Source organism: Capsicum annuum, chromosome 5 (assembly GCF_002878395.1).
Source record: "Capsicum annuum cultivar UCD-10X-F1 chromosome 5, UCD10Xv1.1, whole genome shotgun sequence".
In the NCBI taxonomy this organism is placed as follows: Eukaryota; Viridiplantae; Streptophyta; class Magnoliopsida; order Solanales; family Solanaceae; genus Capsicum; species Capsicum annuum.
This window is the reverse complement of record NC_061115.1, coordinates 1859516-1874742: the sequence shown is the minus strand read 5'-3', so window position 1 is coordinate 1874742 and position 15227 is coordinate 1859516. Positions and strand designations below refer to the sequence as shown.

The window sequence follows — 15227 nt, the reverse complement described above, 5'->3', positions numbered from 1 at the left end:
ATTGTGAATTCTTGATTGTGGTATGTAATTTGTTTTCATGTTTTTTTTTTTTGGATGTTTTATGTTAAAAGATTCAAATTCTGGTTTGTGGGTATGTTTTTATAGTATTTGGATGTTTCATGTTGAAAGTTTCAATCTTTTATGGTTTGTTTGGGCCTTCATCTTTTGATAAATTTGATATGTTCAGCTCTTGCATATTAAATTATTTTGATGTTTTATGTTAAAAATTCAATCTTTATGAGTTTTTCAAGAATTCTGGTTTGTGGGGTTGTGTTTGTTTTCATAGTTTTTGATGTAAATTTAACATCTTAAGCTCTTGCATATTGAATTATTTTGATGTTTTATGTTAAAAATTCAGTCTTTATGAGTTTTTCGAGAATTCTGGTTTGTGGGGTTGTGTTTGTTTTTCATAGTTTTTGATGTTTGATGTTAAAGATTCAATAATTATAGTTTATTGAGAATTCTTGGTTGTGGGTATGTGTTTGTTTTCATAGTTTTTGGATGTTTCATGTTGAAGTTTCAGTCTTTATGGTTTATCTGGGCCTTCATCTTTTGGTAAATTTGATATCTTAAGTTCTTGCATATTGAATTATTTTGATGTTTTATGTTAAAAATTCAATCTTTATGAGTTTTTCAAGAATTCTGATTTGTGGGGCTGTGTTTGTTTTCAAAGTTTTTGGATGTATCATGTTAAAGATTCAACCTTTATTGGTTATTGAGAATGTTTGTTTTCATAGTTTTTGATGTTTGATGTTAAAGATTCAATCTTTATGGTTTATTCAGAATTTTAGATTGTGGGTCATAGTCTTTTTTACATATTGATTTAGTTTGGTTTGATGTTTTATGTTAAAGATTCAAATTTTGTGGTTTAGTTAGAATTCTGGTTTGTGGGTCTCTGTTTGTTTTCATAGTTATTGGATGTTTGATGTTAAAGATTCAGTCTTTACGGTTTGTTCAGAATTCTGGTTTGTGGGTCGTAGTTTGTTTTCACAGTTTTTAGATTCATGTTAAAGTTTCAATCTTTGTGGTTTGTTCAGAATTCTGATTTGTGGGTCTGTGTCTGCGTGCAATACGCCCTTGTAGTGGGGCCCTTCTTCGGACCCTGCGCATAGCAGGAGCTTTAGTGCACCGGACTGCCCTTTTTTTAAAAAAGAAAAAATTCAATACTAATGACTTTTTCAAGAATTCTGTTTTGTGGGTTTTGCTGAAGATTAGAGATCTCTAGTTGAATTGTAGATTATATATTCCCGATCTCGATGTCCTTAGTGGTAAGGTCGCGTACACTTTGCCCTTCTCAAACCTTACTTGTGGGATTTCATCGGGTATATTGTTGTTGATCTCTTTGTCCTTAGTTGTATGATTTAGGTATCGCGTAGTATATTTTATTTGATGTGTATTAGTATTTGTTGCTTGAACCGGGGGTCTATCGAAAACAACCTCTCTGCTTCTTCGGAGGTAGTGGTATGGATTGCATACATTTTACCCTCCCAGCGTACATTTTACCCTTCCCAGACCCCACTAGGTGGGAATACATTGGGTATGTTGTTGTTGTATTAATATTTGTTGCTATATTTGTTTTGTACATTGCTATTTTGTTGTGGCTTTTCTTTCTACTTTCATGAGTCGGTTACGTTTCTTTTGATCCAAGAGTCTATCGGAAACAACCTCTCTACCTCACAAAGGTTGAGGTAAGATCTGCGTACATCTATCCTCCCCAGACCCCACTTGTGGGATTACACCGGGTGTATTGTTGTTGGTGTAATTGTTTAGATCTTATGTTATGCGTTTTGCTTTGATCAAGTGAATGATTTGAATTATGGATCTTACGAATCATTTTCGGATTGATGATTTCGTAATGTTATCTGCAGTGAGGAAATGGAGAGTGGCAAAGTATTTGTCGGAGGGATTTCGTGGGACACAAATGGTGGTAGGCTCAGAGAATATTTTCAAGCTTTTGGTGATGTAATTGAAGCTGTGATCATGAAAGATCGAACCACTGGCCGTGCTCGTGGTTTTGGCTTTGTTGTTTTCGCAGACGCTTCCGTTGCTGAAAAAGTTGTTAAAGAAAAACACGTTATCGATGGTAGAACTGTAAGTAACCTCAGTTATTCTTGGACTTATTAATCATTGGATTGCATCCTATATGGCGTTCCCTTGTAGTTCTCACTGAAATGTTTTGTCGAAATGAAGCATATCGAGTGCTAATGGCGTCTATATTTCTTTAAATCAAACGTTGTGAGATACTTATATCAGTGAGAATGCTAGTTGTGGTTATTTTAGAAGATGCAATTGCTTGTGATTACGATAAGTACAATGGAAATGCGCGTTTTCACAAGATTTACAGAGTTCCGTGTGTTGGACATACGTAAAATATTGACATTGCATCACTTCATCGAGGAAATTGGTTCGGTTTGATGAGTGTTAATATTACATAAGTATATCTGTTGGGACTATATTATACGGAAGTAATGCAAGTGTCGAGCTATAGCACCATGAGTATCAAAAAACATGTTCGATAAGTAGAATTAACTGTGTCGATTTAGGCTATTTATCGTAGTATTATCTTTGAACGACCAAGACATTGTAACCCCGTAACCAGAAAACTGTATGTCTGTAAGTTCAGTATTTGTATTCTCAGCAAGACGATGTGTGTTCTTTTAATAAAGTCAGATAGAACGTGAAGTCTTATGATAAGAAATGAATGTATGCTTTGTTGATTGTTCCGCTTTAAAAACAGGTAGAGGCGAAAAAAGCTGTTCCAAGGGACGATCAACATGTTAATAGAACCAACGGTGGTAGCATACAGGGTTCGCCAGGTCCTGCTCGCACCAGAAAGATTTTTGTCGGAGGTTTGGCATCTTCAGTCACCGAGAGTGACTTCAAGAAGTACTTTGACCAGTTCGGGACCATAACAGATGTCGTGGTGATGTATGACCATAACACACAAAGGCCTCGAGGTTTTGGATTCATCACGTATGACTCAGAGGAAGTAGTTGATAAAGTACTTTGCAAAACATTTCATGAACTTAATGGTAAAAGGGTCGAGGTCAAGCGTGCTGTTCCAAAAGAGTTATCGCCTGGGCAAACGCAAAGCCAATTAGTAGGTAGGTATAACCCTGGTATGAACAGGGTGAACAATCTCCTTAATGTATATGCTCAAGGTTACAGTCCGAGCTCGATGGCTAACCATGGAGTCGGAATGGAAGGTAGATATCCTCCGATTCCTGTTGGTCGTAATGGATATTCTTTGTTTGGTCCAGCTGACTACAATATGGGAACAGAAATAGACTCCAGATTGAACTCGAGCTACGGGGAAATTAGAAAATTCAGTTCCGTTCTTGGTTATGGACGTAACTTAAATTCCTTTCACAACGCGAATTCAAACAAATACAATGTCCCTGTTGGACATGCCCCTAGAAGAGTCGGAAATGGTTCTGTGTTGAATTCGACACGCCAGAACATGTGGGAGAATGAGTCTCTTTATTATGGTACAGATTATGCAAACGCTAGCGCGTTTGTTGGTTCTGGAAGCGGGAATAGAGGACTATCTGGTACTTTCGGAGGTCTTGGAACATGGGGTTCCGCGCCAACTTCTAGCCAACGTGGACGTATTGGTTCTTTTGGCGACGACAACCTCAGTTTCAGCAGTGCAGAAAACGGATTTGCTGGTGGGGCACCGTATGGACAAAATGCAAGAACCAAAGCTGATACTCAATCGTCATATGCTCCAACACAAGGTGTTCATGCCAAAAGTTTTGAAGATATTTACGGATCATTAAGTGGTTCGATTTTTGAGGACTCATCTGCAGATCTAGACTGCGCCGAAGCTCTTAGTTATGGACTCGGGAATGCAGGCTCCCTCAACTACGTTGGTGGTTATAGTGTTGCAAATAGATCAACTAGAGGTAAAAGTAATAATCTCCCTATTCCTCTTTTCGGTCTTCATATTTAATAGTTTCTGATATATTTTTAACGCTCAAGAACTAGTTAAACCGGTATGCCAAGATTGTTCTACAATACGAGAGGAAAAACAAAACGAACTGTGCAGACGCGGAGACAGAATATTCTGTCATTTCTATGCTTAACTAGTCTTTCGTAACCCTATCTAAGTAGTAAACATGCTTGTTCGCGTACCCTATGTTGCCCGGATCCTCCAAAAATGCCTCTGCACCATATCATATCCCCCAAATACGAATAACTTTTGGAGGATCCGACACAAACCCATCAACATTTTTGAAGGATCCAAGCAACGTAAGTTGTACTAGATACTAGAAACCGAACTTCAGCCAAAAAAGTGCAGACCATGCTGTTCCATGTCCTGCATTTATGCCACCCTTCTTACGTTACTTGTATTCTCTCGTTTTTTCTTCAGGTATTGCTGCCTAGGAAGATTAACGTATGGAAGTTTGGATATATCGACTATTTAACGTAGATGGAAAATACAGCAAGATCAAAGTCATAGATTGTTGATTACTCATTATCCTTTCGGGGAAATACTTCCGGCTAAAGGTACACATATTCACTTAGAGCTAATTCAATACCTACTGTAGAACTTATCGCCAATGATTTTTTTTACGATGGAGAGAAACTTTCTTGTAACGTTTGAACATAGTGTTTGATTGGGATGTAAAGTTGGATGATGGAATATACTTACGATACATATTCGGGTGAAACAACGAGGCTGGCTCAATAGCGAATGCTCAGTTTCTTGTTGCGATTCTTTTCTTCGTTTCTACGTTCTGTACTGGTGTGTACAGCAACCTTTTTGGCTGTTGTTGAGTTGTTATCTTTCCCTTTCTGGCAATGTTGCTTGCAAATTTGGTGAACTTTTCAGTTTCTTGGTGTATGATCTTTATACGAATGACGTTAACGGGGGTGTTGGTTGGATCGTTGCTTCGTGCTGCTAAACTTTTATACGAAGAACCATGGGTGTGATGTGGATAGTCTACCTTAGCACATGCATCAATGGTAAGATTCCACGGCTCGGATCCGTGACCTGTAAGTCAGATTGCTTTTAAGATTCTCTTTTATGAAAACTGAATCTAGACAAAGGAAACGAGATATTTGGTGGAAAGAGTTGCGTGATATCTATTGTTGGTAGGAGGTGACGAGTATCTCGTGGATTTAGTTGAGGTGCGCGAATGCTGGCCCGGACACCACAGTTATAAAAAGTAAACAAAGTGGACCTTCCTTGCTTTGTCTTCATTTGTTGTAACCTTCATTCAGAGGCAGATGCAACCTATTATCACTAAGTTCATCTGAATTCAGTATTTTCAACAAAAAATATAAATACACTATAATTGGAACGAATATTACATTTTAGAACCCATAGTTTCGAAAATATAATATGATCGGTTGCAAGACGTAACTTCAAAGGTTGAACTCGTTAAGTTTAAATTCCAACTACGCCTCTCCTCCCCTCCTTGCTATATCCAGGTTTCGGACAAGGTTCGGACCATATAATGCCTATGTTAGTGGTTGAGCCACCCTTGTTATTGACACCGTAAGAAGAAAGGGCATCCTGGTGCACTAAAGCTCCCGTTATGCGCGGGGTCCGGGGAAGGGCCTCACCACAAGGGTGTATTATACGCAACCTTACCTTGCATTTCTGTCAGAAGAGGTTGTTTCCAAGGCTTGAACCCGTGACCTCCTGATCGCATGACGACAACTTCACCAGTTCCTGCAATTGACCTAAATCGGATAATATCACAAGCAGAGCAAAGCTTGCACTGTCTATTCGCACTTGGGCGCAAAAGTGTCAAATTGTCCCGTGGAATTAGTCGCAAAAGTGTCAAATTGTCCCGTGGAATTAGTCGGGGTGCCAATTTTCTCCTGGATTTAAGTTACTTAAAGTTCTTATACAGTCTTCCTAAAAGCAAATGCATATTTTAAATCTTGTATTCAAAAAAGCAACATACCCGGTATATTCCTAGAATGTGGGGTCTGGGGATGGTAGAGTGTAGGTAGACCTTACTTTTTATATCAGAGGTAAGGTAAAGAGGTTGTTTCCAGTAGACTTCTCCGGCTCAAGACAAAAGCAGATCAGAAAAAGACGTAATGAATCACAAGAGATAATAATAGATAGTAAACGAAAATGATAGATAGTCGCAGAACAATAATACAAGAAAATAAATACTATAATCGAACTACACGAAACACTAGATAGCATTGGAAATCGAAGAACAAGATACTATATCAATTCCAACATATAAAGATATTATATTCGGGCAAAATAAACAATACCACATAGCAAAAGAAAACAAGAAGAAGACACAGATATACGTGGAAACTCTTGCGGGGAAAAAACCCACGGGCAGAGGAGGGGGATTTTTACTATAATGGAGAGGAGTACGGTGAAGGAGACAGTCTTAATGACGTATTTTGACCACACGAAAAACAACCCACTAAATCGTACTTATATAATACGTGCATACAAATAAATCCTAGGCCCAAAAATATATCGAGTCTATCGGTCCGATCCCTACGCTACCACCACAGACCCCACAAAAAATCACAAACATAAGCCGTACCGCAAACTTTTCAGGGCCCAATCAACAGAATTTAGGTCACAAACTCTCACAAAAGATGTAGAGTTGCATAATATAAAGAAAAAACTGAGAAATATATCCAAATTTAGAACCTTTGGATGTAGATACATTTCATTATTTGCAATTATAAATTTATATATTTGAAATATAAATTGAAATTGGCCCATCCAAACAGCAAGACAAATGATATACAACTTGTGGTGACAAGTGACAACTAATGTCCTCTTATCTCTTTCTTCTTTTATCAAATATCTATATGTTTAGTTTTTTCAATATCTATATTTGTATCAACTTGTGCGCATCTCAATGTTTTCATTAGATATATATTATCTTTTATCAGCACAAATATCAGTTAACTCTTTCCAAGAAATCATAGTTTTATATACAAATAACATAATAGCCAAATTGTGGCAATAAGCTCATACGTACCTATATGATGTCTCCAAGAGTGTGGTCTAGCGGAATTTACTTGTTTATATTTTGACTTTCCTTAGTGAAGATTCTAATTCCGACAGTATCTAGTGGTTCATGAAGCGATAGAACTATGAGATCTCACTTCAAATTCTTGCGACAACAAAAAACAGTAGGTGATTTCTTCTCAATGGTCTTTCGGAAACAGCCTCTCTACCTCTACGAGGTAGTGGTATGGTCTGCATATACGCTATCCTCCCAAGACCTCAACTTGTAGAATTTCACAGGGTATGTTGTTGTTGTTGTAAGATTACACGATACTTATACTGGTGAGAAATTGTAGTAAGAAATAAGCATCTGGTACCTCCGAACTATGGCCAAAGTTGCTACGACAACTTCACAGAGATCCTATTATCCCCTAAACTCATTTTTCGCGTATTTTTGTCACCCTTTTTTGCTGACGTGACACCTTTATTACATAAAATGAGACCATTTTGCACAGGCCATTGGCTACAAAGTTGGTCCATTGTAGGACCAAGCCACATCAATTGTTATACCCTTTACAACAAGTGGTAATAATTCAAAAAGGGACCCCTATTATTACCCATGCCTTTAAGCAAATGCATTGCTCATTTTTTGGGTCCATATGAAAGTGGAGAGAACAATTAAATATCAACTGCCACAACCATCTATTAGTACTACTATTGAATTATTAATGACTCATGAGGACTTTTATCAAACATATCATATGCCACATTTTATCGAAATTGGAGTGTGCAAAAACCAAACCGATCGATAAAAATGTTATTGGTTTATTGTTATCGGGTTAACGATTTTTTAATGGTTTTATAAAAAAAATTATTGGATTATTGGTTCGGTTCGATTTTTTCTTATTGGGTAAACCGATAACCCAATAAGAATATAAAAAACCAATAATATGTAAAACCGAATCGAATCGACCAATGTGCTAGCGAGAAGTGACAGGTATCTAGTGAAATATTCGATGTACAAAAAGGGCTGGAGGACCACAAGGTGTGGCTAACCAACTCATTTGATCATATATCTAGAACACATCTCAATTGACTAAATCTTAAGCAAACTATGCCAGCTAAAAAGTCACAATGTGCCTTACATAGACAAATATAGACAACTATGATCATAGATAAGTATTGAGTACATATTAGGCAAAAGAAGGCATCTGATACATACACTCTAGTTGTTAGATAGAGACACAAATTTAATAGCTGTAAAAATGCCAACAACCCAACCTTGTAAAAGTGTACTTAAGTTCCCACCATGCACAGGATCTGGGAAAGGACCAAACCATGATATGCATGCACAGGATCCAGGGAAGGACCAAACCACGCTATACACAGGATCCAGGGAAGGATCCGACCATAAGAATCTACTGGTGCAGTGGCGGATCCACCTTGTAACCAGGGGTCTACTGTATGCAGTGGCGAATCCACCTTCGACTGAAAATTATACTATTTTTATATGGTCAAATATTTTTATGTATATATAGTAGATATTGAACCCCTTTCAACTAGTCCGTATGTTTACTTCTGAAACCCTTCAATGAAAATCCTAGCTCCGCCACTGACTGTATGCAGCCTTACCTTACATTTCTACAAGAGACTGTTTCCAAGGCTTGACTCAGTGACCTTCTAGTCACATGACAGCAACCAACTTTACCGGTTACTTGAAGGCTCCCCTTCGTAAAACAACAATAACATACTCGGTATTATCCCACAAAAATGGGGCCTGCGGAGGATAGAGGATAGAGTGTACGCAGATCGTACCTCTACCTCTGATAGACCCTCGGTCGAAGGAAAAAGAAGTAAAAGAACTTTCAGTCATATAAAATTAAGAAAATATCTCATTACAGTCACAAAATCAAGAAACTACAAATATATAATCTTGTTCAAGAACCAAAAACCAGAAAAAATTCTTAAGCATACTGATATGGTTTGCTTTTTTACACACTAAAGAATCAGAAAATTAGTAACCCTTTCAGAAGAATTTGGACCACCCAAACAAAACGAAGGGATCGTTATCAAATTCTTACGAAACAACAGATAATAGTAGCTACTCTGTAATACCAAGTAAAAAATCACCTAAATAGGTTAGTTTCCTTAAACTAACACTTTTTTAAAAAAATAAATGTGGTGTCCGGGCCCAGCTTGTGCGCACCTCGACTAATTCCACATGATACCTGTCAACTCCCACCAGCAACAGGTAAAAATAACTTCATATTTATTTTTCTTGATTACCTAACGTATGTAATGAACTCCTAAATTTATCAACCACTCTGTACAAACTCTTCAAAACACTTTCTATAAGCTGATACCTCTCTACGGAGTTGAAGTAGAAGCCTCTTGTCTCGGTTCCCTCAAGTATGCCAATAATGTTTCCGCCTGTCAAAAATAATCAAGCTCTATTGAGATTAATTTTTTCCATAAAAATACGATAACAACAACAACATACCGAGTATGGGACCCTACAACTCAGAGGTAGAGAGGCTGTTTACGATAGATCCTCGACTCGAGAAAAACAGGCGAAAGCGGTCCAAAAAAAGTAACAATGGAAGTGCAAGAAATACGTATAACAAAACAATGTTGATAGTTGAAGTACAAGAAATACTAGATAGTAATTTACATCAAAGGACAAGAAACAACAAGAATAATATTACGACAACTAGTATAAAAAGACGACAATCCGAAAACTACAGCTTCCATTTCATGGACAAAAACTGCAAACGCAAGATCATGCATCACAATCACAGAAAGCAACACTGCTACTTGCATTCAAAATCTATATTATTATCATTACAAGCACCAATTTTCAAAATATGACGGTACCAAATTCAAGTAAATGCAATATCCATTAAAGGCACATGGCAACTATAAAGGTCCATTTCCAAAATTCCTCTTCTTTTTTTTTTTTCCAACTTTTTCATGTTCATCTATCAAATCTATACCCAAAAATGGGAACACTCCATGTGACATGACAATCAATGGCGGAGCCAGGATATTTACGAAGGGGGTTCATAAGTGAACATACCAACTAACCAAAGGGGGTTCAACATCTAACATATATACATTAAAAATAATTTTAACCATACATGTATAGCATAATTTTTCGCCGAAGGGGGTTCGGATGAACCCCCTCGGCAAAGGGTAGATCCGCCACTGATGACAATGGGTAAAAGTGAAAATCCGGACATAATTTCACTACTAACGTTCAAAACTTAAAATTTGAAGTTTGACTCTAATATCTGTTATAAGCTGGTACCATTATTCAAATAAAAAGATACTTTTCTCATCCCAAAAGTACACCTGGACTACGCTATGCGGACTCTTCACTTTTGATGCCGCACCGGCGTCAAATTCTCCAAAAGTAGTGTGGATTCTCCAAAAATACACTACTTTTGGAGAATCCAACACGCACCCGCTGACATTTTGGGAGAGTCCGAGCAACATAGAACCTGGGTCAATCTATCAACAATGCATCAATCCAAATTAGTAGGTTTTGGCTGTAAATATTCCTTTGAATCCATTAAACTCCATTCATGTCTAAGAAGTATAACAAAATAATACTTATCAATGATTCAAAAGGGTAAATGGCGGTTTAATGACATAAAACAACATACCAACTGAAATCCAAAACCCGCAAAGGGTCTAGGAAGGTCGAGTGTACACACACCTTACCCCTACCTTATGGAGGCAAAGAGGTTGTTTACAAAAGACTATTGGGTTCAAGTGAAGTAATGAAAAGGAAAAACGCCACTCAAAAAAACATGACAACTAATAGGAAAGCGGTGCAAAGCATATATACAAGGAGCAGTAACGTCAACAAAATAGTGTGATCACCTAAACATTATAAACGACATATGGTAACAGATAACAAAAGACATATAAAGGATAAAAATTCAATCTTTATGGTTAAGCACAACGTAATTGATCGAGATTTCCTCGTTACGGTAAACAATAAGCACAAGTAAATTGATCAAGATTTCCTCTTTACAGTAAACATTAAGCACAAACTAATTGATCAAGATTTCCACTTTACGGAAAAGAAAAAGCACAAACAATTGTTCAAGACTTCCTCTTTACGGTAAACAATAAACACAAGTAATTAACCAAGATTTCCTCTTCATAATAAACAAGAAGCAAAGAGTAATTGACCAAGATTTCCTCTTTACGGTAATCAATAAACACAATAATTGATCAAGATTTCCTCTTTACGATAAACAATAAGCACAAGTAATTGATCAAGATTTCCTCCTTACGGTAAATAATAAACACAAATAATTGATCAAGATTTCCTCTTTATGATAACAATAAAAGCAAAGATTTCCTCTTTACGGTAAACAATAAGCACAATAAGTTGATCAAGATTTCCTCTTTACGGCAAACAATAAGCACAAGTAAATTGATCAAGATTTCCTTACAATGGCATCAAACATGAAACTAACCTTATGCTTAGCTTTAGCAGTACCAGTCTGCGACAACGCGACAAGAGGAGGAATCCCTCCTTCCCTAACAAGAAGTCCTCTATTCCTTACACTATCAACACACAACTGCAAAAGTGTCATCACCGCAAATTCCTTCCCTTTATCCGATCCATCTTCAATCACTTCTACCAATGCACCAATCCCACCTTCCTCAACGATACTCTCCTTCCCCATCTCAATCCCCGTTAAGCTACTCAACACCACCATCGCCTTCTCCGCTAACCCCGTCCCTTCCTCACACACTAACCCCACCAATGGCTTCACTACACCAGCATTCACCGCACGCTCCTTATTCAACCTCACCGTACACAGCTTATATAGCGTCGTTAACGCATCCTTCTTCCCTCTATTTGTCCCGTTAATCAACAACATAACTAAAGGAGGAACACCACCACAAGCACCAATGCTTAATTTATTCTCATCTATCAATGCTAAACTTAACAATGCACAAGCTGCATTCTGCTTCGATGTTTCAGTCCCCGTTTTCAACACGTAGATCAATGACTTTATCGCCCCTGAATTCGCTATCAACGCCTTATTCGGCTCATGAAGCGATAGGTTTAGTAAACCTGTTACCGCGTGCTCCTGTGTACACGGATCAGGACACCGGAGCAGCGGTAACAATGCCGGAATTGCACCTAATTCACCTATCAACGCCCGATTATCAGCTCTATTCTTCGCAAAAATCCTCAGCTTCTCCGCTGCTGATCTTTTCACAGCTACTAATGGTGATTGTAACCAGTCTACACAAAGTTTCACCGTTGATTCAATGTCCTCCGGTTCAACAATCTCAACAATCTCCGGTTCCGGGTTGGGTAGTTCTGGTTCCGGGTCGGGTTGACCCGGACCCGGGATTTGAGCTAAACGTTCTAATTCACCGGAAATATCACTACTACAAGCGGAGAAATCACTGAAAGTTTGAGAAAGTTCTAGAAAATCAAGGTAGACCGGACCGGGACCGGTTTCATGAACCGGAGCGGGTTTTTCAGCGAGTTCAGTAAGGCGAAAATCGACGATGGAATCGGATTCGTAAACCGGACCGGAGTTATCAGGTTGATAGAAAGTAGACCGGATAGTACGCATGGACCGGCCAATTGGACGATGGTGATGCTTGGGTGTATAGTAATAAGGGCGTGTTTGGGTGTAATGGGCAGTAGCAGTAGTCGTAGTAGAAGAAGAAACATGAGTATGATGAGTATGAGAATGAGAATTTTCCAGTGAAACCATTTTTGGGAACTTCCACAAAAAAAAAAAAAAAGCAAAAATGGAAAAATATAGTACGGTATACTAAACCTTCCGTTATGCGCGTAATTCGAGGAGTACAGTACTAAAGTTTTCACAATGTGCAGGATTCGATGAAGGAAAGAACTAAAGCTTTCGCTGTGCACGAAATTCGAAAAAAGGACACACAACAATGAAGTTAGAACTGTTAGATTTGGTAAAAAGGGGTGCTTTATTTTTTGTTGTTATTGGATTAAGAAATTGTTCATGGTGGAATGTGAGGGGCAAAAAATTGGTGTGAAGAATTGTTGGATTTGGTAAATTCAAGAAAATGTTATTAATAGTGGAATATTGAGGAGAAAAAGGGAAGTGAAGCAAAATGAAGGAAAGGGGGTTGATAGATAGTGTTTGTTAGATTTTAATGGCGGAATTTGAGCTGGAATTTGTGATTGGAAATGGTGGCTTTATAACAGAGGGGAAGAAGAAAGGGTGAAAATGAGTGGATTTGTTTTGTACTAGTACTACTGTACTAGTCAGCGGAGAGTATAGTATGGTATATATCGAATTATCATATTGGATCGAAATTTTTGATATCATAATTTTGGTATTATAGTATTTGATATGGTATATGATATACATTTTAAATTTTTTTAGTATATGATATGATATTTGGTATTTATAAATAATATACAAAAATATCAAATATCATACCAAAGTATATATAGTTACATAAGTAACTTTTAGGCATGACTCTAAATTTGATACCAAATTATAACTTTAACCTTAAATTTTGATAATGAACAAATAAGATCTTTAACTATTCAAAATTTGAACAAATATGACCTCCGATTTTACAACTCTATGCGTGAGTTTTACTCGCGCCTAATCACACGGTGCCACGTCGTTAAAAGTACTGACTTGAAGGGAGGTCATATTAGTACAGTTTTGAATATTTAAAGGTTATATTTGTGCACTGTCAAAGTTTTATTTTTTTAAAATAACTTCGTTTTTATTATTATTATTATTATTATTTTATTTATATATTTCTATAGCAGCAGCACCTAACTTTTTATTTTTATTAAAAAAAAAAAAGCAGCCACTAGCAGGAATCGAAACCACGTAATAGGCTGAAAGAAGCGTCCAAGAAGAGCAGACAACACTGGGCTATATAAGTGTCTTGTTTCATGTGGTTCAACATTAATATACGTACATAAATATAGATTTTCTACCTTATATATATACAACGTAATTTTTTTACCGAGGGAGTTTGGGTGAACCCCATGACAACCACATAGGTCCGTCCCTACGTTAATTTAATAACGTTTTAATAACGCTAATTTAATAACATTTTAATAACGTTAATTTAATAACGTTTTATTAAAACTATAATTTTTTTTATTATTAGTTTAGTTTCATATTTAATTTAATATTTAAATAAATTATATTTAGATATGTTATATAACTTAAATTCGTCATCTGCTTTATAATATATATATATATATATATATACCCGCGTGATTTTTTCGTATGAGGCTGACCCACATAATTAATAAATCTTCAATACTGTTTTTTTCTGCAATGACAAAAGAAATTAGATGTCATTTTCATCTTTGAGCAGAAAATAATGAAACAATAATAGTGAAAAATCATTTAAAGGTCATATTTGTGCATTTTTGAATAGTTAAAGGTCATGTTTGTGCACTGTCAAAGGTTAAGGTCAAAGTTATAATTTGATGTCAAGTTTAAGGTCATATTTATGAATTATACCTTTAGATTTTAAGCTGGACGCGCTCAGTTTTGCGTGTTAAACACGCGTTTTGCCACGTAGGATTGAAGGTCATATTTGTGCAGTTTTGAATAGTTAAAGGTCATATTTGTACACTGTCAAAGTTTAAGGTCAAAGTTATAATTTGGTGTCAAGTTTAGGGTCATATTTATATATTATGCCTAACTTTTACATATATATGTGTGTGTATATATATATACATACATATATATATATATATATATTTGTGTATGTGCATGTGTGTGTATGTGTATTTGTGTATGTGCATGTGTGTGTGCATGTATATATATATACACACACATGCACATACACAAATATAATACTTAATATTAGTATAAAAATATTTAGATATTAAAACTTTCGCTACTCTATCTTGATTAAAATATCTTTTTTGTGTAATTGATTAACAAAAATAATTGTTTGTACTTCTTTTTCAATATTTCTACATGTGTAATGTGTATTTATGATACATTTAAGACATGCTTTTGAAAAATCAAAGTAATAATACTCCAGTATACGAGTATATATTGTCGAAGTTGAACAAACTATGATTACCGATTATCATACCGCAAAATATCGAAATAAAACGTCAAAATACCGAACCATACTGAATTAATATGGTATGGTAATGGTATAATATTTTTAAAAATCGAATACCGAATTATCGTACCGAAGTTTTAAACATCGTACCATACCATACCATGCCCACCCCTAATACTAGTACATCAAAAAGATAGTAAGGGGT

At 36.4% G+C, this 15227-nt stretch overlaps 2 protein-coding genes across 2 annotated transcripts; one reads left to right on the top strand and one right to left on the bottom strand.

The window, feature by feature from the left end:
• Positions 1–493: 493 nt before the first annotated feature.
• Positions 494–4717, top strand: LOC107870112 (heterogeneous nuclear ribonucleoprotein 1). The gene is made up of 4 exons (XM_047412396.1): positions 494–555; positions 1869–2091; positions 2738–3905; positions 4373–4717. Exons 1-4 carry the CDS (start codon positions 509–511, stop codon positions 4384–4386), a joined length of 1452 nt encoding a protein of 483 aa, XP_047268352.1. The 5' UTR covers positions 494–508; the 3' UTR covers positions 4387–4717.
• Positions 4718–8800: 4083 nt separating this feature from the next.
• Positions 8801–13287, bottom strand: LOC107870110 (U-box domain-containing protein 4). Its single transcript, XM_016716526.2, has 2 exons — positions 11437–13287; positions 8801–9376 (listed from the first exon to the last, which is right to left on the bottom strand). Exons 1-2 carry the CDS (start codon positions 12700–12702, stop codon positions 9314–9316), a joined length of 1329 nt encoding a protein of 442 aa, XP_016572012.1. The 5' UTR covers positions 12703–13287; the 3' UTR covers positions 8801–9313.
• Between the last annotated feature and the right edge of the window lie 1940 nt (positions 13288–15227).